The following is a 23,847-nucleotide window of genomic DNA, read 5'->3' as shown; positions in this document are numbered from 1 at the left end:
TGTCCACCCAATTACTCTTATCAATCAAACTTGTAATCGTCTCAAAAAATAATATCCAGTTTGTTTGACAAGACCTATTATCTAAAGTCATGTTGACTGGGCATTAATTATATTATCATCCTGTAATTCTTTATTGATTGAGTCACTTATCAGCTGTTCCATTATTTTGCTTGAGATCCGTGTCCTGCTTGCCCTTTTTAAATGTTGCACAAGATAAGCTTTTTTCTAGTCCTCTGGAAAATTCCTATTATTTAAAGATTTACTAAAAATTAACATTACTGGTTTGGAGAGTTCCTTGGCCAATTCATTTAAAACTCTTGGGTGCAGGTTACCTGGACTTGCTGATTTAAAAATGTTGAACTTTAGTAGAAGTTGTTTAACACCGTCGTCATTCTAGATACCTTCTGATAGTCAAAAAGATGAGAAATTTCCAGCACAGTGTGGATCTTGGGAATCTGAATCAGTATCTGGATCAGCAAAAGAAAAGTTTAAGATGGTTACCCTCGGAGCCATTGTGTGTGCTAGAGAAAGTCAGCTGCTTGAATGCCCTGGACCTTGCTGACACTTGTGTGCACAAAGGCAGATTAATTGGTCATAGGGGAACAGCATTATCTGCACTTTGGGGCTGGCATCAGCACTGTGTGTTTTCATTAAATGCTTGGTAGTTGTGGTCTCTGTGGGTAGCCCCAACGTTCCCCTGCCATGACAATTAACTGATTAAGGACACTGCTCTGGATGGTGTCAAAGATCAGCGTGTAATCCCATGGGGTTCTTAGGATACTTTTATTAAAAAGCTTAATGACCAAAGTTCCAACTTGCACCAGAATACAATTGTCCTATTCAGGAGCCCTGTTAGATACATCTCAACTCAAAGCTTTCTTGCCCAGGATGGGATCCAACAACTAATTCGCTTGGCAGAAAGGATAATGAAAAGCCAGCAGATGACAGCACCGGCCATGCTATGAATGTTCTATCTAGTGGCCACAGCTGTATTTGTTGTTCCCATGGCACAATCTGCACATGAGGCAACCTCAGCAGACCCTGGGATCCCACTGGAAATAAGCAACACAAGGGCTTCCACTTCACAACTGAGTAACAGATTGGATGTCTCAACACCTCCTATCTAAACTGCAGCTGAGGAACTACCTCTTCATTGAACTTTGTCTCCTCAGGAACAGCAGTTGCACAAAATGTTCTGGAGATGAAGGTGTCCTAGCCTAATCCCAAAGACCTTCAGTGGTCTTGTATCCCCAGTGATGATCTGGATTCAAATGGGCATCAGGCTGCCATGCTTTCCATGAACAGGGAAGGAGGTACTGGGCAGTCCTGTAGGTTTGGGAGCAAGCTGTGTCCCTCCCATTTTTTGTCAGTAGGCACTTGGCTGGGAACATAACGGCCACACTGGGTCAGACTAATGGTCCATCTAGCCCAGTATCCTGTCTCTGACAATGGCCACTGCCAGATGTCTCAGAGGGAATGAAAAGAACAGGGCAATTTTGAGTGATCATCCTGTCATCGAGGCTCAGCTTTTGGCAGTTGGAGGTTTAGGTTTACCCAGAGCATGGGGTTGCATGCCAGACCATTGTGTCTAATAGCCATTGATGGACCTATCCTCCATGAACTTGTCTAATGTGTTTTTAAATCCCGTTTATGCTTTTAACCTTCACAACATCCCATGGCAGTGAGTTCCATACGTTGACTGTGCTTTGTGTGAAGAAGCACTTCCTTTTGTTTTTGTTTTTTTAAACCTTCTGCCTATTAATTTCATTTGGGTGATCCCTAGTGCTTGTATGTTGTGGTGTTGTAGCTGTGTTGGTACTAGGATATTAGAGAGAGAAGGTGGATAAGGTGATATCTTTTACTGGACCAACTGCTGTTGGTGGGAGAGACAAGTTTTCGAGCCTACACAGAGCTTCTCTTCAGGTCGAAAGCTTGTCTCTCTCACCAACAGAAGTGGGTACAATAAAATATATTACACCTCAACCACCTTGTCTCTCTAGTTCTTGTATTTATGTGAAGGGGCAAATAACACTTCCTTATTCACTTTCTGCACACTGTTCATGATTTTATAGACCTTTATCATATCCCTCCATAATCATCACTTTTCTAAACTGAACAGTCCGTCTCTTTGTGTCGAAGTTGTTCCATACCCTTAATCATTTTCATTGCCCTTCTCTGTACCTTTTCCAATTCTAACACATCTTTTTTGAGATGGGGCTACCGAAAATGCATGTAGTATTCAAGATGTGGGTGTACCATAGATTTATATAATGGCATTCTGATATTTTCTGTCTTATTATCTATCCCTTTCCTAATGGTTCCTCGTGTTCTGTTATCTTTTTTGACTGTCGTTGCATTTTGAGCAGATGTTTTCAGGGAGCTATCCACAATGATTCCAGGATCTCTTGCTTGAGTGGTAACAGCTAATTTAGACCCCATCATTTTGTATGTATAGTTAGGATTATTTTTTCCAGTGTGCATTATTTTGCATTTATCAACACTGAATATCATCTGCCATGATGTCACCCCGTTTTGTGAGATCCCTTTGTAACTTCACAGTCTGCTTTAGACTTAACTCTTGAGTAACTTTTTTATCGTCTGCAAACATTGCCACCTCACTGTTTACCCCCTTTTCCAAATCACTTATGAATATGTTGAACAGCATTGGTTCCAGTACAGATCTTTGGGGGAACCTCCCTATTTACCTCTCTCTATTGTGAAAACTGACCATTTATCCCTACCCTTGTTTCCTGTCTTTTAACCAGTTACTGACCCATGAGAGGACCTTCCCTCTTATCCCATGACCGCTTACTATGCTTAACAGCCTTTGGTGAGGGACTTTGTCACAGGCTTTCTGAAAGTCCAAGTACACTATATGCACTGGGTCACCCTTGTGCATATGCTTGTTGACCCCCCTCAAAGAATTCTAATGGATTGATGAAGCATGATTTCCCTTTAAAAAAGCCGAGTTGACTCTTCCCCAACATATTGTGTTCATCTATGTGTCTGATAATTCTGTTCTTTACTATAGTTTCAACCAATTTGCATGATACTGAAGTTAGGCTTACTGGCCTGTAATTGCCAGGATCACCTCTGGAGCCTTTTAAAAAAAAAAATTAAAAAAAAAAAATCCTTACATTAGCTATCCTCTAGTCATCAGGTAAAGAGGCTGATTTAAGAGCGAGGTTACATACCGTAGTTAGTAGTTCTGCAGTTTTATATTTTAGTTCCTTCAGAACTTCAGGGTGAATACCATCTGGTCCTGATTGCTTATTACTCTTTAATTTATCAATTTGTTCTTAAACCTCCTCTAGTGACACTTGAGTCTGGGACAGTGGACCAGATTGGTCACCTAAAAATTATGGCTGGAAATATACTCCCCCCCGTATTGTCTGCAATGAAGACTGTTGCAAAGAATTAATTTAGCTTCTCCGCACCTGCCTGGTCTTCCTTGAGCACTCCTTTAGCACCCCTTTAGCCCCACCAATTGTTTGGCAGCCTTCCTGCTTCTGATGTACTAATAAATAAATAAAATGCTGTTTCTCTGTTATTAGCTGTCATTAGATAGTTACTCTTCAAATTCTTTCTTGGCCTGCCGACCTTATACTTTTACACTTGACTTCCCAGAGTTTATGCTCCTTTCTGTTTTTCTCAGTAGCATTAGACTTCTGATTTTTAAAGGATGCCTTTTTGCCTCTAAGTGCCTCTTTTACTCTGCTGTTTTAGTCATGGTGGCGCTTTTTTCTGGTGACACCCACATCTTACTGGGTGTTTTTTATTTGCTTGTTTTTAATTTGGATACACATTTAGTTTGAGCCTCTGCTATGATGCGTTTAAATAGTCTCCATGCAGTTGGTAGGCGTTTCCTCTTTGCGACTCTTCCGTTTAATTTCTGCTCGGCTAGCTTCCGCACTTTTGTGTAGTTTCCCCCTTTGAAGTTAAATGCGACTGTGGCAGGTTTCTTTGGGCATTTCCCCCTCACAAGCATGTTAAATTTAGTTACATTATGGTCGCTATTACTGGGCAGTTCAGAGTTGAACATCAGAGTTACGAACTGACCCACCAACCACACACCTCATTTGGAACCATAAATATGCAATCAGGCAGCAGCAGAGACCAAAAAAAAAAGGTAAGTACAGTACTGTGTTAAATATAAACTACTTTAAAAATATATATATATTTGACAATGTAAGGAAACAGTTTCTGTGCTTGTTTCATGTACATTAAGATTGTTAAAAGCAGCATTTTTCTTCTACATAGTAAATTCTGAAAGCTGCATTAAGTCAATTGTCAGTTGTAAACTTTTGAAAGAACAGTCATACGTTTTGTTCAGAGTTATGAACATTTCAGAGTTACAAACAACCTCCATTCCTGAGGTGTTCGTAACTCTGAGGTTCTGCTATATATTCACCTCTTAGACCAGATCCTTTGTTCCACTAAGGACTGAAGGAAGGAAGATGTGATTGCAGACAGATCTGTGGTAGATCCTCGTGAGTTGCCTGTGGATTAGATCTCCCCCATGGGAGGAGGGTACCAAAGATAGATCACTTCAGCACTCCCATGAATAATAAGCCTCTAGTGTCCTGTTCGTGGCACTAAGAAAATCCCACGTTATAAAGGGACGCCTCCTGGGCAGCCCTATGAAAGGAGACCTTCTGGCAAAGTCCAGGAGAGGGAGACGCTCAATGATCCCAAAAGCCCTCTGCCATCCCAGATAGGTATGGTTCATTGCCCTGTTGCAGATAGCCAAAGCTGATCCTTGGGCTGAGAATCTGGCTTTCAGAGCATCGCTCAGAACCATCACAGGAGCATGGCTCCTGGCAAGGCAGAGATCTGTAGTCATGGAGGCAACTTGTGGCCTCTTGAAAGCCACCTAGCAGAAAGACCTACACCTCCAAGTGGAAAAAGTTTGCAATAGGTGCAAAGAGACCCCTTACTTTCCCCCATACATCTGCCTGAGTCCAACCTAAAGACTAACTCCATCCAGGTACATTGGGCAACTGTTTGAGCCTCCCATGAACCGTCCCAGTCAGGCACTCTCTGTAGCTCCATATCAGCCATATGCCGGGCTTATTGCTCTTCAAACCGTCCACTAAAAACCTTGTTCCAAGTGGTATTGGTGTGGTCCTGACAAAGCTAATGAAAGTGAACACTGACTGAAGTCCTGCCCCAGTGGCTGGTGCACGTTATTCCAAGTTTTACAAGGATATGGTGCTGCTCTGGGCTTAGAACCCTCTTTGTGGTGGTGGAGTTCCACTTCAGTAGCCTGTTGGCCTAACAGGTTTCCCTCGCCCACATGCTCACCCCAACGAAGCCTTTTTCCAAATGCTTCCGTCCTTTAGTTGTTCTTAGGTAGTCCAACGAGTTCTTTGTTCCTTTGGACACCAATATGCGGGGCAGTGTTGTGCACAGGAAGATACTGTCTGAGCGGATGCCTTACTACCTTTCATGTTACGGTGTCCTGACCTAAGTTCCCTGTAAGCCGCGCAGCAGCCTGTTTAGCACTGCACAGGTGCTCAGGGAAGCTGCCCAGGGACAGGCTCGGGGAGGGGCGCCCCTCTGCCAGCCCCAACTGTGCTGCGGCCCGGCATGCTCCCAGGCGTGGCCAGGGCAGCGCGGTAGGCCCACCCCACCCCCAGGCACAGCTTGGCATGGCGGCATGGCCCAGAGTCCTGGACCCAGGTGCAGCTGGGATGCCCCCTCCCCAACCCAAACCCAGCCCTGGCCTGGACCTGCTGGGGCCAGGGAAGGGGCACCTATCCTGCAGCCCCAGCCCTGGCGCTGCAGCGGGGAGAGAGAGAACTGGGGGGACTAGCCGTAGCCCCAGAGCACCCTCCTGCACCCCAAACCCCTCATCCACGGCTGCACCCCAGAGCCCACACTCTCAGCCAGAGCCCTCACACCCCTGCACCCCAACCCTCTGCCCTAGCCCGGAGCCCCCTCTCACCCCCACCACATGAATTTTGTTATGTGCACCCATATGAAGGTCATGTGTCATACATCACCTCCATATTGATGCACATATCAAAATTCATTCTGCACATGGGTGAAAAAAATTAAAGGAAACACTGGTCCTGACTGCATGAAAAAAGAAGACTGGCCTCGGTAGAACTGTCCCTTGGGTACAGCAAATTGGGGCGACCACCCTGGGCCCTGCACTTTGGGGAGCCTTGGGCAGTGAGGTGGGTTAGCGGGGTTAGGAGGCAAGCCGCAGGCAAGCGGGGGGAGACGAGGAAGAGCCCCCCTCCCAGAACCTCCCTCAGTGCCTCCTGCTGGCCAGCGGGCCCCACCAATCAGCGCCTCTCCCTCCCTCTCAGTGCGTACTGCCTGCCGTGGATCAGATGTTTTGTGGCATCAGGAGGTGCTGGGGGGGGGGGGGGGAAGGAGCGAGGGTGCAGTGCATTCGGGGGAGGGGAACGGGTGGGGCCTCGGGGGAAGGGGTGGAGGTGGGGGGGGGAGCACCCACCGGCAGATTTAGAAACTGGGTGCTTATGTCCTGGGCCCTGCGCCCCCCGGGGGGGCCCTGGGCCTTGGACAGCATGCCTCGACACAGGTGCCTCTACGGCCTGCCTCAGGGATGTTTCTATGGTAGATATCAGCAAGGCTGATCCGCGATCCTGTCCCCATGCATTTACAAGGGTGTTTGTATTTGGACTGGCCTACAGGAAGGAGTCCTGTTTCAGACTTGTGTTCCAGAACATGTTCCCAAGATAGGGGAGGTCTTGTGGCATCTATATACTCCATGCTGGCTCAGCGTTCAGGGAGTTAACAAAGCAACTGCCTTCATGCTCAGCCAGAGCTGATTTGGTAACTCCACAGCAGCAGTGAGGATAAAAAGGCTGCAAGACAGGTACACACCTGGTCGACACTACAGAGTTATGTCGATACAAGGCAGCTTATGTCGATAAAACTCTGTAGGAGTCTACACTAAAATAATGACAGGTTTCAGAGTAGCAGCCGTGTTAGTCTGTAGCCGCAAAAAGAAAAGGAGGACTTGTGGCACCTTAGAGACTAACACATTTATTTGAGCATAAGCTTTCGTGAGCTACAGCTCACTTCATCGGATGTATTCAGTGGCCACTCCTTTTCTCTTTACGCTAAAATGTCACTCCCACCAAAGTGACTCGCTCTCTATGCCGACTTAATAACACCACCTCTGCGAGAGGTATAGCAGTTAAGTCGATGCAATGTCAGTATAGACAATGTGTTACTTATGTTGACTTTATTGGCCTCTAGGAGGTGCCCCACTGTGACCGCTCTGGTCATGTTTTTGAAGTCCACTGCCCGGGGGCCAGGTACATGGGTAGACACCCCTCTTCTTTTAAAGCCCCACACTTTTTTGAAATTCCATTTACTGTTTGCTTGGTATGGAGAGCTCACCTAGCTTCTGTCCATGCCTGCTCAACGCTGCAGACAAGCTCCCTCCTGGAGTACACCGAAAGTGGTTGATATCTGTAGGGAGAAGAGGCTGTGGGGGGATAGCACTGATCCAGCCACATAAATGTTGATATCTACGAGCAGATCGCTCGGGGCATGGGGGAGAAGGGCTGTAAGAGGGACCCGTAGCAGTGCTGCGTAAAAGTCAAGGAGCTGTGGCAGGCGTACCAGAAGGCAAGGGATGCAAATAGTGTCTGGTGCAGAGCGGCAGGCACGCTGCTTTTACAAATTGTTGCATGCCATTCTTGGTGAAGACCCCACCACCACTGCCAAGAAGAACCACTTGGATACTTCAGGGGAGCTGGAGTAACAGGTCCCTGAAGTGAACAGTGAGGAAGAGGTGTTGGAAAAGGAGGAGCATGGGGGACAGGCGACCAGGGTGGATCCAGTGGCGTGGTGAACAAGGACCTCTTTCTGATGCTGGAGCAGTCAAGCCAGTCTCTGTTGTCCAGCACCGGCGAGCCTGATGCAGGGGAAGGAATCTCTCTGGTAAGTATGGAGTTTGCTTTGATATTGCTTTGATATTGTCTGTTCATTTGTTCTCTTTTTGATCATGCTAGAAGAGGTAGTGAAAGAGCTAATAGAAGTAGAGGGACTGCCCCATGCTCTGTGAATCCCAAGGAGAACTGAGAATGTAGTGCTTGTAACTTGTGTGGATCAAGGGGAGTGAGTTCAGTATGCCAAGTTTCCATTTATCTTACAAATAAACTCACAATAGTAGCTTTGTGCATTGCATCTTTTGCAGCTGGAAATGTGGCCTTGAGGGTCTCTCCATCCACACCAGCTGAGTCACATGAGGAGGAGAAGGAAGAGGACATGGGATGATGTGTTCCAAAAGACCCTGCAAGTCTCTAGTGCTTTGGATACCGAGAACAGGGCTTAGAGGGTCTCCCTTGTGGATGGAGTGGAGAGGAGAAAAGCGCAGGAAAAAGAGAGAAACGTGCAGCAGGAGATGCTAGCACTTCTCAAGTGTCAAACATGCTGAAGACTCTTGTTGATCTTCGGATTCAACAGACCCATGCTTGCCTCCCTCTGCAACCCATAAAGAGCTGCATTCTGGCACCTCTCCACACCCCTGTCCTCCCATGTGGTGCATTACGCATACCACTTCACCCTGCAACAGAGACAGTTGGTGTATGTGAAATGACTGTTCTTTCCTCTTCAAAGGTTCTTTTCTCTGTATTTATAAAGTTTCATTCAGTTACAAATATGTCTGTTTGCGGCATTTGGAATAAAAGTCTATTTATGGAAACTTAATTCATTTTTATTAGCTCACAACATATGATGGCTAGGGCATTCACGGATAATAGCAATAGGTGCATTTGCAGTGTTCTGTTACTACACACACAGCACTCATTACAAGGTTCATACGGGGCTGCAAAAAAACCACAAAACAATGCCAGGCAGAGCATGATACAGCAGCACACATCACTGTGGCTCACTATTAAAATGGTCTTTCAAAGCCTCCCTGAGTTGCATAGCTCCCTGTTGAGCTCTTCTTATAGCTCTGGTGTCTGGCTGCTCAAAATCAGCAGACAGGTGTTCCATCTCCACCCCGGTAGAAACTTCCCCCCTTTGCTTCACAGATACTATGAAGCACACAGCAGGCAGCTATACCCACTGGGATATTTTTTTCATTGAGTAATCTCATGAGTAAACAGTGCCAGTGTCCTCTCAAATGTCCAAAAGTAAATTCCGTGTCATGCTGCACCTGCTGAGCCTGTCATTCAAGCGCTCCTTGCTGCTATCAAGGTGGCTGGTGTACAGCTTCGTGAGCCACAGGAGTAAGGGGCAGGCTGGGTTTCCCAGGATCACTATTGTCATTTCAACATCCCCAAAGGTAACCCTCTGGTCTGGAAAGAGTCCCTGCTTGCAGCTTTCTGAACAGGCCTGTGTTAAAAATGTGTGTTAATCCCCCTTCCCTGACCATCTTGCGTTGATATCAGCAAAGCGTCCCTGGTGATCCACCAGCCCTTGCAATACCATAGAAAAGTAGCCCTTTCTGTTGATGTAGTCAGGCAAGGTGGTCTTGTGCCAAAATAGGGATATGTGTATCATCCCCCCCCCCACCCTATCACAGTTTTGGTACCCCATCTCTGTCCTGCACATTGCCCAGAGTCTCAATCCCTTGTAGCAGGATGTGATTAATGGCCCTGAACACTTGCATCACAGCAACCCCCATGGTGGATTTCCCAACTCCAAATAGATTGCTACTGATCTGTCAGTAATCTCGCATTGCCATCTTCCACACAGCAATTGCCACTTGCTTCTCCACTGTCCGTGCAGCTCTCATTGTGGTGTTGCTGCACCAGGGGGCTGGGGCAAGCTCTGCACACGCTTCCAGGAATGTGGCTTTGCCCATCCAAAAATTCTACAGCCACTGCTCTTCATCCCATACCTGCATAACAATACAATCCCACCAGTCAGTGCTTGTTTCTCAGGCCCAGAACTGGTGCTCCCCCATCTGCAGCTCCTCCGTGAAGGCTAGCACCAGCCTTCTATTGTTTGCGTTCCGCAACAGGCTAGCCTCCATGGAATTGTCCTGTTCCCTACAGCTCCTCTGGTGGCTCTGCAAATGCTGCAGGATCAGGGCCATTGTGCTCACAAAATAGTGCAGACCTGTGCAGGATCCATGCTTCTCACAGACATGGCGGATGCGTGGATTTGCAGGGCTTTTGAAAAGAGGCACAGACATCATAGGATGCAGATAAAATTATGGGATGGAGAAAACTGCATCATGGGATGTTGAAACCATGGTCCCAGTTGCCTCTGCATGACTCATTTGCCTCCAAGAGGCATTGCAAACCCTTCCCAAACCATCCTGCACTAGATGGAGGCAAGTTGCATAGTGAGATAGCTCCCCACGGTGTCTGCTCTCTGCATCAGTGCAAGTTCTGGTAGTGAGGACGCACGCCACCGACACAAGGAGTGTGGTATGGACATGCAAAAGCAGTTTAATTACTGTGGCAGCTGTACATTGATGTAACTTAGGGTCAACTTAATTTTGCAGTGTAGACTTGCCCTGAGGGGGACTGCAGGAGGAGTATTCCTTCAGCAGGCTGGTGAAAAGCTGCCAAACCAACCAACCCAGCTAAGGAAGGAGCAGGACAAAGAAGCTGGGGAAGACTACAGAGGTAAAAGTAACTCAAGGAACAGCAAGGGACTGAGGAGGACTGGTTTCTGGCTATCCCAAACAAGGGACCTGAGCTGCAGCCTAGTGGAACCCTAGCTGGGGACTTCCTAGAGAAGAAGCTCTTTAACACTGGTGAACTAGGCCTGATTAGCCCCTATTACAGGAGATCAAGCTTTCCCACCACCAAATGAAGCTTTGTGTTGTTTTCACACAGTGACCAATCTTGTCTGTGTGTTTGGCCTCTGTGGCTCATTCTGCAGGCTTGTACATTGCACCTAATTGTGGATTTGAGAAGTGTCTTTCTCCTCTGCTTTGTACATCAAATGAAACCCTTCCCTGTTCACTGGGCTGGTGTTGACCTTATTGCTGGTCGCTGCTGCGGTGTACTAACTTCTTGCTCTCCAGAAGTGGGAATCCTGGTAGAGGGCATCGTTAGAAAAGGAGAAATTATTTTACTTGTTCTACTTCTTGGAAGATCTCCTCTCTGGAGCATTCTCACCTCCCCTAAGGCTCTGGACCTTTTCTTCATGGAGGGGCTTTTCTCTTGCACTTGTTTTTTCTCTTTTCCTTTCTCTGAGGCACATCTTAGATTTTATGTTCTTGAACTGGCTCATCCTGGGAGCGTTGTCTCCTATCCAACCAGAGGAACTGCCTGGAACAGATGGAGGGCAGCATTTATATTTGATAGGAGGTAGCATGCAAAAGTAGTAGGGTGCATGGCTCTGTTACTGGTGCCCTAATGGGACAAGGGGAGCTGTGCTAGTCTCTTGCTGAAGAGATGTGTGTGTGAGATGATGTCTTTAGAGAAGTAGAGTATCAGGTGAATCATTTTCCCTTCCTGAGGGCAGCAGTTCTCAGCTGCCACCCTGAAGTAGGATATTTGGCTATTCTTATTTTAGTTGATAACTGAAAATGTTTACAATGTCTGGCTGCAAAGTCAGACTCTTACCTGTCCTTCTGAAGACAGTTTCCCCAGGTCTGTTCCTGCTCCACACATGTATTTCCTATGTGTTAGTTTGAAATAAACTGCCTCGTGAGTGACGCCTGGCTTTCCTGCTGTGGGCAGGAAGAGAAGAAGGAGCTGGTCAAGTCTCCCTCTGCCCTTCCTCATCTTGCATCGCAAACCTGTTTGAGATAGAAAACTCTTTGGAGGCTTCATCCTTGCTGCACCCTATTTGTAGTCTGTTCTGGACTGTGTGGGCATGTGGCAGGAGTGAAATATGCCCTTTCAAGAGGTGTTGACTGCTGTGTGTGTGTGTGGCGGGGGGGGGGGGTTCTTCTCTTCACAGTAAAATCATCTCGGATCATATGAACTCCAAATGTGCTCTATTCACCTGAGCTGTGAGGTGACTTCTACACAGCCAACTAGTGTGGCAGGTCCCAGCACCTCCAGAGAGGATGCTGGACTAAACACTGTAATAATTCCCTCCTCATAGGTGCTAGAGTTATAGAAGCAACCTCCAAGTGGTATTATGGCGCAGGTGAGAGGAGGAGTCTTGTGCTGGCCACAGGAACTTAGAGGACCCAGGGGTAAGAGACTCAGAGGTACTACAGATGGGAGCAAGCTGAGGAGGAGCACTGTACTTGCTATTTGGGGGCTGATTTAGGAGACTCAAGTGATGGAGCTGCTACACTTCCCTGAAGAGAGATTGGAAAAAATAGGTATTGTTTCCTTTTAAAGAGGAGACGTGATAAAGGTCTGTAAAATAATGACTGGTCGAGAGAAGGTAGATCAGGAACTCCTATTTTCCCTGTCTCATGACAGAAGAACAGAGGGACATTTTAATTGCATTAAAAGGTGGCAGATTCAAAACTGAGAAAAGGAAATACATTTTCACACAATTTGTAATTAGTCAGTGGGACTTGCTGTCACTGAGACCAAAAACTGACCATTTAAGAAGCAAGTGGGCATCTACAGGGTTGAGAATGTCCAGAGTTAGAATAGTGTTTGGTAACAAATGTTGGAAGACACATTAAACCTCCTGCCTCAGGGCTTAGACCAATTTCTAACTCTTAGGGATTAGAATGATGCTTTATCCTACATCTGCTCTTGTGGAGTTCTTGCTCCTTCCTCTGAAGCGTCCGGTTCTTGCTGCATCAGAAAAACAATTCTGCCCTGGGTAGACCATAGGTTTGATCCAGCTGGGCACTTCCCAGGATCCCTCTCCCTCTTTGGTTTTTACATCTGTCATATAGTTGGTGGTGGTTTTCCTTGTTTAGCAAAGGCATATGTATCTCTGTTTCTCCTCATAATTCAGCTCCTCCAGCCCTTGACCATGTTTGTGGCTCTCCTTAGACTTCAACTTTCAATCTCTCACATAATTAAGAGCCCAGAAGTGATCTCATTTCAGCAGGGGTAGCACAGATTGATGTATCCTTGCTGCCTAGCTTGCTCTGTACTAGTTTCAGGGTAATTCCCCAAGATATTAGTTTATGATTTTCCGTTATGTTTTGTCAGTGGTTTTTAGCCTCTTAGGGTTATTTCTGTCTTCACTTATAACCCGCCTTACTCCCCCGCCCCGAAGGTTTCTTTCTGCAGAAACCAAACACTCTGCAACTCCTGCACCTGTACAGCTGGGATCCCAGAGATGTGTCCTTGTCTCCCTGTGTTTTTTGACTCCCAGCTCTTGTGGATAGTCTGTCTCCATGGCATGGGCTACATAGACTGCAGGGGGTTCCTACAGTGGGGGTGGGGGAGGGGCCGGCTCCTGGTGGTGAGATGGACTGGCTGGGAGAAAAGGCACTTTAAATAGTAACATGTGGGCAGCTGTTTGAGAACTGATCCATCCTGCCCCCTCGTCTGGCTCTGGTGAAGTACTGAAGGGGCGATGGGGCACCAGTCCCACTACCGCATTACAGATTGCTGAATACCTACACACAGTCCTCTGAATTGAAACACAGTTCCTTTGTAGTAGCCCACTGTGTTTCTCTGCTGTAAACATACTCACTCACCCCTTTAGTTGCATCTTGGCCATGGTGGAGCATAGGCATGTCGTGGTAAATTCCCAGGCAGGCAGAGCTCAAGGCAGCTTTTTGGCTCCAGAAGTTTGTAATTCCCTGTTATACTGTGAGAAGTGGAGGTGGGTCACTTGTCTCCTGGTCTGTGCTAGATTCCCACCAGGGATCTCCTGGTGCAGCCTGGAAGAATGGGTAATGCTGTATTTAGACACCTTAACATTAACTTTCTGGCTCTTTCTCATTCCCAGTTGTTTGCTGCTTCTAAATGGATTCCAGTGAATTTCCTGGATCTTTGGACCCCCTTTCTCTGCCTGATAAGCCACTGATTGGTGATCTCCCTGCCGACATGGAGTTTGGGGAAGATCTTCTGGGCTCCCAGACAGCTTCTACACAGCAAGCGTCAGGTCTTCAGCCCCCTGTGATGGAATGGGATGAGACCAAGCAGGTGACTGCAGATGGGGACTTAGACCTTTTGGTGAAAACAGACAGTTTGGCTGATCTAAACAAATCAAACAACCTTGATCCAAATAAACCCAGTGTCTTGGACGTTCTGGAGAAACCTGGTGTCTTAGGTGACTTGGATGAAGCCACTGGCTTGATGGGTCTAGATAAACCAGGGGATTTGGAGGGTCTGTACAAGGCAGATTCTTCCCAGGACATTGCAGATGGGCATGGGGACTCCTCTGGGCTGGCTAGGGAAGACATTGTGCCAGAAGCTTGGAAAGAAGGGGAAGATAAACCAAAATATGACTCTGGGGACCTAAAAGATGATTGTGCTGCAGCCACTACTGTGCTTTGTGATGGCAACACTCTAAAGTCCCCCCTGCAGCCCAGTCCTAGCGTAGGGGAGCTGAGCTCTGCGCCACCCACGGAGGAGTTTACAACGCAGCTCTCAAGTTTGCCAACAGTTCCACCACAGCCCAGTCTTAAGCAGGCAAAGAAAACAAGGTTGAAGGCACCAAGGAAAAGCTCCCCTTTGCAAAAAGAGGAGCCAGCAGCAGAAGAGGGGCTAGAACAGAGCCCTGCCCTGCCCCCTGAGCACACTGACGAAAGCCAGGCTGAGGAGGGGGATGAGGATGGTGGTAATGCCCTCAGACAAGAGAGGAACATGCCAAAAGCACAGGAGGCCACACGGTCATCATCCCCAGGTAGGTCTTCCAATGCCGGGGCAAAGCTCTTGCATGACGAGTGGTGGGCAGTCTCTGCTCCAGTAAACTGGAGACTGATCAGCTCTTGTCTTACCCTGGAGTCTCCTGACAGTGTTCCCTCAAATTTTTCCCACGCATGTGCAGAATGAGTTCTGTTATGTACACCAATATGGAGGCGATGTGTGACACATGACCTTCATATGGTGCACATAACAAAATTTATGTGGTGGGGGGTGGGGCTGAGGGGTTTGGAGTGTGGAAGGGGGCTCAGGGCTGAAGCAGAGGGTTGGGGTGTGGAGGGGTGAGGCTCCGGCTGGGGGTGCGGCTCTGGGGTGGGGCTGGGGATGAGGGGCTCGGGGCTGGGGCAGATGGTTCAGGGGGTAGGGGTGAGGCTTCGGCTGGAGGTGCTGTCTCTGGGGTGGGGCCAAGGATGAGGGTTTTGGGGTGCGGGAGGGTGCTCCGGGGCTACAGCGAAGAGAGAGGACTCCCCCCAGCTCTTTCTCCTCGCAGCAGCACCTGGGCTCGAGGGGAGAGGCATCTCTCCCTGTCGCGGCAGCTCCGGGGCTGGGGCTGCAGGATAGGCGCCCCTCCCCCTGTCCAGGACTAGGTTCGGGCCCAGGGTGGAGTGCCCCGGCTGCACCTGGGGCTGTGCCGCCCTGGCCACGGCAGATCCAGGCCACAGCAGAGTTGGGGCCAGCGGAGTGGCCCCCTCCCCCGGCCGGTCCCCAGCCGCTGCAGGTCTTTGGGTGGGTTCCTTGAGCGCCTGCACGGTGCTAAGCAGGCTGCTGCGTGGCTGCGCAGCTTACAGGGAACTTAGGTCTCCTCTGCATGTGAACCAGCCTCTCCTGCTGACTGGGTGGGCTGGGGAAGTGGCCCCCGCAGGAGGGATTAGTAGCTCTGGCAGTCAGGGCCCTGGTGCAAATGAGCACTCTCATTGGCTGCCGTAGCTTGAAGTTTGCTTCTGTTGGCTACTGGTCCCCCAGCCAACGCTCTGGATTCAGCCCATGCTGGTGCTGGTTGGTAATGTCTGAGGCTACCTTGGCACTAGGGGCGGAGCAGCGTGGGCAGGGCATGTCTCCATTAGGCAGGGTTCCTGCCCTGCTCTCCACACCAGGCTGAGGAAGGCCTGGACCTACCCACTCCCTTCACAGGCTGAGTCTGTTCTGTGTTTACAGAGAGGATTCGGTCGCCAGGTCGGCAGGCTGGCTCCGAAAATGTAGAAGTGACAGCTGCAGCTGCCCAGTGTCTCTCTCTCCCGCTCTGCATGCAGGCCTGTTCCCTGCGGCATGCTCCTGGCCGTGGATACCACACCTTGTATGTGGTTCTTCCTCCAAGTGACTCTGTGGTATCAAGCCTTGCTGTGCATGTGTAGGCAGGAGGAAAGGCTGGTCTTCTTCCCTGTGATTTCTAGCCCCTCCTGTTTATGCAGAGGATTGCTGTCTCTGAGCAGGCAGCTTTTCCCCTGCTCTGGAGAGAATTGGGGTCTGGGATTCAGGTGTCGTCTGTCTTTCCATTGCAGGAGAAGACCTGGCTGGGAAGGGAAGTGAACAGCCAACTGAAAAGGTGAGGAGAGTTCAGATAAGTGCCTCTGTCTGCAAGAGTACTTGAAGGCCACCCCTCTGAGTGAGCATGGGAAGGAGTGTGCATGTCTCCTGGGGCAGACACCTTCTCTGTCCTGTGCAGGTGGCTTCAGTCTTAGCTCCCTGCCACTTGCCAGGCTAGAGCCCCTTTCTCTTAAGCCAGCTCGGCTCCCCCCTGCCCTGCTTAACCCAGTCAGGACCTTGGCTGGGCTTCAGCAAAGCTTGAACCATCTGCAGTTAGTTTGAAAGAAGAGCCCTGAAGCTGGGCCCTGGGAGTGACCAAGGCTTTCTGTCTGTGGTCACCCCAGAAGATGGTTGGTCTGAATGTTCTCTGGGTATCTTCCAGGAGCAGAAGAGAAGCGAACGAGCCAGGAGATCAGAGGCAGCCAGGCCTGAAACTGTGAATTCCTCCGAGAGCAGTAAGTAACCTAGGCTGGCCACTCGGCCCATTTCTAAGTGGGGGGAGGAGGAGAGGATGGGGGGCGGTTTGAGCACTCATCTGAGAGGCCCCTTCCCAGCCAGGAGCACAATCCCCTGGGCAGCTCTGTCCCTTTCTCCCCACCCCATCTGGGGATCAGGAGGCAGGCTTCATTGTAGGGACTTTCCTGGGGGAAAACATCCAGTCTTTGCCTCTGAGATGCAGAGTCTAAAAGTGCTTGTGGCATCTCCTGCTCCTTCCTGTAGGAGTGCAGAGGAGTTGTGCCCTTTACACTCTGGCTGTGTCACCTGCTCCCTTCTCTCTTGTGGGAAGGAGCTGGGGGGTGCTGCCTTGTTCTCTGTAATGCACAGTGGAACGTGCAGAGACTTCTTCAGTCTGCTCTAACTGTTTGCACTTGAACTTGCTGCTTGGCCCGAAAGAATTGTGCCTTGAGTGTGGAGACAGCAGTGCCCAAGGCTCAGTGAGCCTGGGGGTTTCCTGCTTCATCCCCTGCCAGCACATTACAGCTTTCCAAGGTCCCTTACTCCTCCCTGCTGAGGAAATTCCAGGTCCTGCATCCTGAAATGGAATCCAGAAAGTCCCGTCCCGAGTCTGGACATGGGGTTATGCTGCAGTCCCTAACAGGGAATCTGTCTCTCCCTTTCCCTGCTTACAGTCCCAGTCTCTGACGAGGACTCGGATGCTATGGTGGATGATCCCAACGATGAGGACTTTGTTCCTTTCCGTACCCGGCGCTCGACCCGCATGTCCTTGCGCACACAGATGGCTCAGCGGGCTGCGCGCTCCACCGTTACCAAGATGACTTGTGCCAACTGCCGGACCCCACTGCAGAAGGGCCAGACTGCCTACCAGCGCAAAGGGCTCCCTCAGCTCTTCTGCTCCAGTTCCTGTCTCACCACTTTCTCCAAGAAACCACCTGGCAAGAAGATCTGCACCTTCTGTAAAAAGTGTGTGCCCCTTCCTGCCTTACCCACCCTCTTGCCCTCGCCCCCCACCTTCCATCTGACTAGCGACCCTCCCCCCATCTCACCCTGCCTTCCTCACCCATCTACCCATGTGCCCTGCTTTCACAGTATTGCTTACCTTCGCCTACCTTCCCTCACGCCCACCCTCACTCTCTCCCCAACCCACTTCCCTTGTCTGCTCTCCCCCCACGTTACCCCATCCGGCTCCCTCGCCCTCCTTCACACTCCTGGCCTCCCCCCCAATACCCTGTCTTTCCCCACCACAGGACTCCACTCCCTCTATCTGCACTTTCTGCTCCTCCTCACCTCCCCCTGTCCTGGAGCCCCTTGCAATACCGCCCACCCTCCCTCTTTGTCCTGGAGTGAGGGTGTCCCTTGCGCTAACCAGTCCTTTCCTGCCCCACAGAGAGATCTGGAACACCAAGGACTCTGTTGTGGCCCAGATCGGCTCAGGTGGCTCTTTCCATGAGTTCTGCACCTCTGTGTGCCTCTCCCTCTACGAGGCGCAGCAGCAGAGACCAGCCCCTCAGCCTGCAGAGGCCTCGGACACCAGCCGCTGCAGTGTCTGTCACAAGCCTGGGGAGGTAAGCAGAGCCCTGGTCTCTCCAGTGTTTGGCCCAAGAAGCTTTGAAGCCATCTGCCGGAGCTGGAGTTAATGCAACTGCCCACACCTTTCCGGGTGCTTGTGAGCTGCCTCGTGCAGTTATAGCGGTTGGTTGAGCCTATCAGTATCTGGGTCGGCCTGGGGAACCTTGCAGGGACTCCTATGGGCTCAGGCTGTGGCCCATGTGCAGATTTAGGCTTGTTTTCAGATTCCTCCTTGTCCATCGTTTTCCACCCATCAGCCCCAGAGGTGCAGCTTCTGCTCTCTCTGCCCATGCTGCCCCTTGCAGCTCTCCGTGCCACTCATTCCATTGTCCTGCTGGGGTGGGAGCCAGCTTGCACGGGTTTGCTAGAGTAATGGCCCTTCCTGCCCAGAGACACAGGCCGGCTTGAGGGCCAGACCCCTGCAGAATGGCCGGGTGGGCCTGTGCTTGCCTCTGAGGGAATACCTGGTGCCGATGTGTGTGCAGGTCCAGCACGAGGTCAGCAATGGGAACGTGGTGCACCGGCTCTGCAGTGATGCCTGCTTCACCAAATTCCGAGCCACCAAGGGGCTGAAAACCAACTGCTGTGATAACTGCGGCCTCTACATCTACAACAAGGGGCTGCCACTAGAGTACCTCTTCCACGAGGGGCAGCAGAAACGCTTCTGCAATTCCACCTGCCTCAATAGCTACAAGAAGGTGAGCGGGTTCCTGGAGATGGGGAGGGGCTCCGGGGGCACCCATCTCCCTTTCCCGAGGCTTTTACCAGCCTTCCCTTGGCTCAGTGCAGGGCACTCCCTCTACAGTAACAGCAACACCAAGCAGTCTCCCTCTCAGCTCCTCCAACGCTCAGGAAGCTTCTTAAGAAAAGAGATCCAAAGGCTCTCTTCAAAGCACACTAGTGGAGGTGCACTGAGCTTACTCCTGCTTCTGGGGCTGCAGCTCCCTAGGCCTGGCGCTGTGGCCAGTGGGCTTGCTGGATCAGTCGGCCTGGCGCTGTGGCAGGTGGGCTGGCGCTCCTGGTCACTTGCCTAGCGAGGCTGATTGTCAAAGGCACAGAGCTGGGTCCTTGCGGTGGCCAGAAAGCCCAGAGCTGGTTCTATCCTGCTGTGCTGTGCAGGATTCAGTGAACTAGACAATGCCCCCACTGAGTGGCCTCTCTTGCATCCAGCCATGGGGTCCCTACAAAGTGTCTGTGTGCCCCAGGCTAGCCTGAGATCTAGGTGGGTTCTCAGATGGTAGAGGGGAGCGTGGCCTGCTCTTGGGCATTGCCAACAGCTGCCAGGGCCTGTGACCCAAGGGCGGAAGAGAGTGCAAGCTTGTTGTCCATGTTGTGTGTTCATGTCAGCCTGCTGTAGGAGAACTGCCTTGTGGGGCCATTGAAGGGGATCGGAGGAGGGAGAGTTGGTAAGATGGGGTGAGGATGGGCTAGGGACCAGCCAGGACATGGGATGGAGGAAAGCAGAGGCCTGAGCTCTCCAGTAGCTGCGCTCTGCTTTATGCTTGCAGAAGAATACGCGCGTGTACCCCTGCATGTGGTGCAAAACGCTGTGTAAGAACTTCGACATGCTGCCCAACGTGGATCGGAGTGGCAAAATGGGCCTGTTCTGCTCCATCTGCTGCACCACCTCTCACAAAGTGAAGCAGTCGGGTCTGACTGGTAAGAGAACATCAGCCCCAAAGGGCCCTGTGTCGCTGACCTCTGAGCTGTCGGAGTGAGGCTTAGGGGGAGCTCGCAGAAAGAGAGATGTCACACGTTCGGGGATCTCCGACATTGCCCTAGGTAAGACTAGGCTGGGCACCAAGCTGGAGTGATGCTGCGACCTCCCTGTCCCCTGAGGCAGCATTTCTGCCCTGGCAAAGCCCAGCATCCCCGTTCTCCTGGGATTGTTGCACCAGGGTGTCTGAGTACCAGGTCCACTATAACAGACCTGGAGAGAATGGGATAGGAACGTGCAGCCCATTCTCTCCCTCCAGTCCCAGCTTCCATGCTGCTGCCATCACTGTCTCTGTCTTGCTAGGTCCCGCTAGGCCCTGCAGCTTCTGCAGAAAGAGCCTGTCTGAGCCCTGCTATTACAACAAGACTGACCGGGTTGTGTACCAGTTCTGCAGCCCCAGCTGCTGGACCAAATTCCAGGTATTGAAACATGCTTCCTGTCAGGGAGGGGTCCCTCTCCTCTCCCAGCAGAGGCTGCTGCTTCCTGGGACTCCAACAGGGAGGGCACACTGGAGAGTCCCAGCTGGGGCATAGGAGTAAATTACAACCAGCCACATCTTGCACCCAGCCTAAGAGCAGAGGGTGGGGCCAGCACCAGGGTTACTTACAAGCACAGTCCCTGCAACTCCTATGCCCCAGCTGGGACTTTCCAGTGTGCCCTCCCTGTAGGAGACCCAGGAAACAGCAGCCCCAGATAATATGGACCAAGAGTCCTAAGAGAGTTGGAGATCTCTGGCCCACTGACATGCATTTTTAGTGAATCTTGGAATACTGAGGAAATTCCAGAAGACTTGGAAGAGAGCTAATGTCATGCGATGGTTCAAAAAGGACAAGCAGGATGATCTGAGTAACTATAGGCTGGTTAGCCTGCCATCAATCCCTGGCAAAGTAATGGAAAAGCAAATACAGGAATCAATCAATAAAGAGTTAAAAGATGGGAATGTAAGTCATGCCAGTCATCATGGTTTTTGGGAAATAGGTCTTGTCAAACAAACCTGGTTTGGCTGATGAAAGAGAACTGTGTAGATGTAATACAGTTAGACTTTAGTAAGGGGTTTGTCATAGTGACACGCAACGTGTTGATTAAAAAAATTACCACTCTCTGATATCAGTCAGGTTTCAGAGTAGCAGCCGTGTTAGTCTGTATCCGCAAAAAGAAAAGGAGGACTTGTGGCACCTTAGAGACTAACAAATTTATTTGAGCATAAGCTTTCGTGAGCTACAGTTCACTTCATCGGATGCATGCAGTGGAAAATACAGTGGGGAGATTTATATACACAGAGAACATGAAACAATGGGTGTTACCTACACACTGTAAGGAGAGTGATCAGGTAAGGTGAGCTATTACCAGCAGGAGAGGAAAAAAAAACAAACCAAAACCTTTTGTAGAGATAATCAAGGTGGGCCATTTCCAGCGGTTGACAAGAACGTGTGAGGAACAGTGGGGGTGGGAATAAACATGCGGAAATACTTTTACTTTGTGTAATGACACATCCACATTCAAGCCTAATGTAATGGTGTCCAGTTTGCAAATTAATTCCAATTCAGCAGTCTCTTGTTGGAGTCTGTTTTTGAAGTTTTTTTTATTGAAGAATTGCCACTTTTAGGTCTCTGATCGAGTGACCAGAGATATTGAAGTGTTCTCCGACTGGTTTTTGAATGTTATAATTCTTGACATCTGATTTGTGTCCATTTATTCTTTTACGTAGAGACTGTCCAGTTTGACCAATGTACATGGCAGAGGGGCATTGCTGGCACATGATGGCATAAATCACATTGGTAGATGTGCAGGTGAACGAGCCTCTGATAGTGTGGCTGATGTGATTAGGCCCTATGATGGTGTCCCCTGAATAGATATGTGGACACAGTTGGCAACGGGCTTTGTTGCAAGGATAGGTTCCTGGGTTAGTGGTTCTGTTGTGTGGTATGTGGTTGCTGGTGAGTATTTGGTTCAGGTTGGGGGGCTGTCTGTAAGCAAGGACTGGCCTGTCTCCCAAGATCTGTGAGAGTGATGGGTCGTCCTTCAGGATAGGTTGTAGATCCTTGATGATGCGTTGGAGAGGTTTTAGTTGGGGGCTGTAGGTGATGGCTAGTGGCGTTCTGTTGTTTCCTTTGTTGGGCCTGTCCTGTAGTAGATAACTTCTGGGTACTCTTCTGGCTCTGTCAGTCTGTTTCTTCACTTCCGCAGGTGGGTATTGTAGTTGTAAGCACACATGAAATGGATTAAGAATGGCTAATGGACAGATCTCAAAAAGCAACTGTCAACAGGGAATTACTGAATGGGGATGTTTCTAGTGGGGTCCCGCAGGGACTGGCCTCCTAGGCCCAGTGTTCACCATTTTCATCAATGATCCAGAAGGAAATATAAAATATTGCTGATAAGCTTTGTGGATGACACAAAGCTTGGCAGTGGTAAATGATGTTGAGGACAGGCAGGCATACAGAGCGATGTGGTTTGATTGGTAAGTTGGGCCTATTTAAACAACGTGTTTTAATAAAGCCAAATGCAAGTTCATGCATCTAGGAACAAAAAATGCCAAGGGCTGGGGAGGGGGCTGTATCCTGGAAAGCAGGGACTCTGAAGGGTTTAGGGGTCATAGCAGACAAGCAGCTGAGTGGGAGCTCCCAGTGCGATGTTCTGGCAAAGGGTTAACGTGACCCTTGGCTGTGTAAATGGACATAGTGAGTGGGGAGCTGGGAGGGGACATCACCTCTGAATAAGGCGTTGGTGAGGCTGATCCTGGACTGCATCCAGCTCTGGTGTCCACACCTTAAAAAGTGTTGAAACACTGGAGAGGGCACAGAACAGAGCCAGAACAAGGATTTGAGGGCTGGAGAAAATGTATGCTAGGGAGAGACTTAGAGGCCAATGTGTTTAGCTCGTCAGAAAGACTCTTGAGAGTTGAGTTGATCACAGTGTCTGAATGCCTTCTTGGGGAGAAAATACAGTGCACTCTGGGGCTCTTTAATTTAGCAGAGAAAGGCAGAGTGAGAACCAGTGGCTGGCAGCCAAAGCTAGACACATTCAGATAAGAAATAAAGCACCAATGTTTCAGGGAGGGTGACTAGCCATTGGCACAAACTCCCCATGAAGTGGTGGATTCTCCGTCTCTTGAGGCCTGCACATGAGGGCTGGATGCCTTTCTGGAAGATCTGCTTTCAACATAACCCTATGTTCTAGGGCTCAATACAAGGGGAACTGGGTGGAATGTAATGGCTTGTCACCATCAGGAGGTCAGATGCTGTAATGGTCACCTTCTGGCCTTAAGCTCAGTGACCTTAGAATGTGCTGTCAGGCAGAGGTGGGTGGGGATACGTTGGCCAGTGAGTGTGGTGGGGCTGGGCAGGAATGCTCCAGCTGGTGGGCACGGTGGGTACATCTGCCCCCTACATGTCCTTTCTCCTTTAACTTTCTCCCTTTCTCCCTGCAGCGCACCAGCCCCGAAGGGGGGATCCACCTGAACTGTCATTATTGTCACAATCTCTTCAGCGGGAAGCCAGAGATTCTGGACTGGCAGGTGAGAAGAGACAGCTGGGCCTTGGCCCCTGGGTACATGGGGCTGAGGCCCAAACCAGAGGGGATGCAGAGCCTCCTCGGGTTCCTTTCCCTGCTCTGAAGAGGGGGCAGGAGTTGCAGAGCCCAGGTCAGCCTCCTCTCGGCCAGGTTAGCTGGCAGCCATAGCCCTGTAGGGGTGACTGTGGAAGACGCTCTCCTGGTGGTCAGGGCAGAGGCTGGGCTGGGTTTGGGGCAAGTTCCCCTTGCCCCAGTTCCTACACTGGGGACGTTGTGACTCTGTCTACCCAGCACTATGATTCCGCTCCTGCTTTCCTAGCAAGCCTAGGCTTGTCCGGCCAGGCTGGCTGACTCAGGCAGCGGTCTCTT

General features: G+C 50.1%; 1 protein-coding gene across 7 annotated transcripts in view; it reads left to right on the top strand.

The window, feature by feature from the left end:
* The window catches only part of ZMYM3 (zinc finger MYM-type containing 3), a 67,327-nt gene that overhangs the window by 22,169 nt on the left and 21,311 nt on the right, over nt 1-23,847 (top strand). For 6 of the 7 annotated variants that reach the window (XM_073358655.1, XM_073358654.2, XM_073358657.2 and 3 more), the window contains exons 2-10: nt 13,777-14,676; nt 16,196-16,239; nt 16,603-16,675; nt 17,351-17,642; nt 18,067-18,244; nt 18,734-18,946; nt 19,757-19,907; nt 20,269-20,384; nt 23,396-23,482. In XM_073358655.1, the coding sequence (XP_073214756.1) occupies nt 13,794-14,676; nt 16,196-16,239; nt 16,603-16,675; nt 17,351-17,642; nt 18,067-18,244; nt 18,734-18,946; nt 19,757-19,907; nt 20,269-20,384; nt 23,396-23,482 (2,037 nt within the window). In that variant the 5' untranslated portion in view covers nt 13,777-13,793. Of the gene's footprint in view, nt 1-10,034; nt 10,572-13,776; nt 14,677-16,195; nt 16,240-16,602; nt 16,676-17,350; nt 17,643-18,066; nt 18,245-18,733; nt 18,947-19,756; nt 19,908-20,268; nt 20,385-23,395; nt 23,483-23,847 lie in introns of those variants that run through there. The other variant, XM_073358653.2, reaches the window with a different exon arrangement.

The sequence above is a fragment of the Lepidochelys kempii genome, chromosome 9 (assembly GCF_965140285.1).
Source record: "Lepidochelys kempii isolate rLepKem1 chromosome 9, rLepKem1.hap1, whole genome shotgun sequence".
Taxonomy (NCBI): Eukaryota; Metazoa; Chordata; order Testudines; family Cheloniidae; genus Lepidochelys; species Lepidochelys kempii.
Note: the sequence above shows the minus strand (reverse complement) of the source record. Positions and strands in the feature narration are given on the sequence as shown.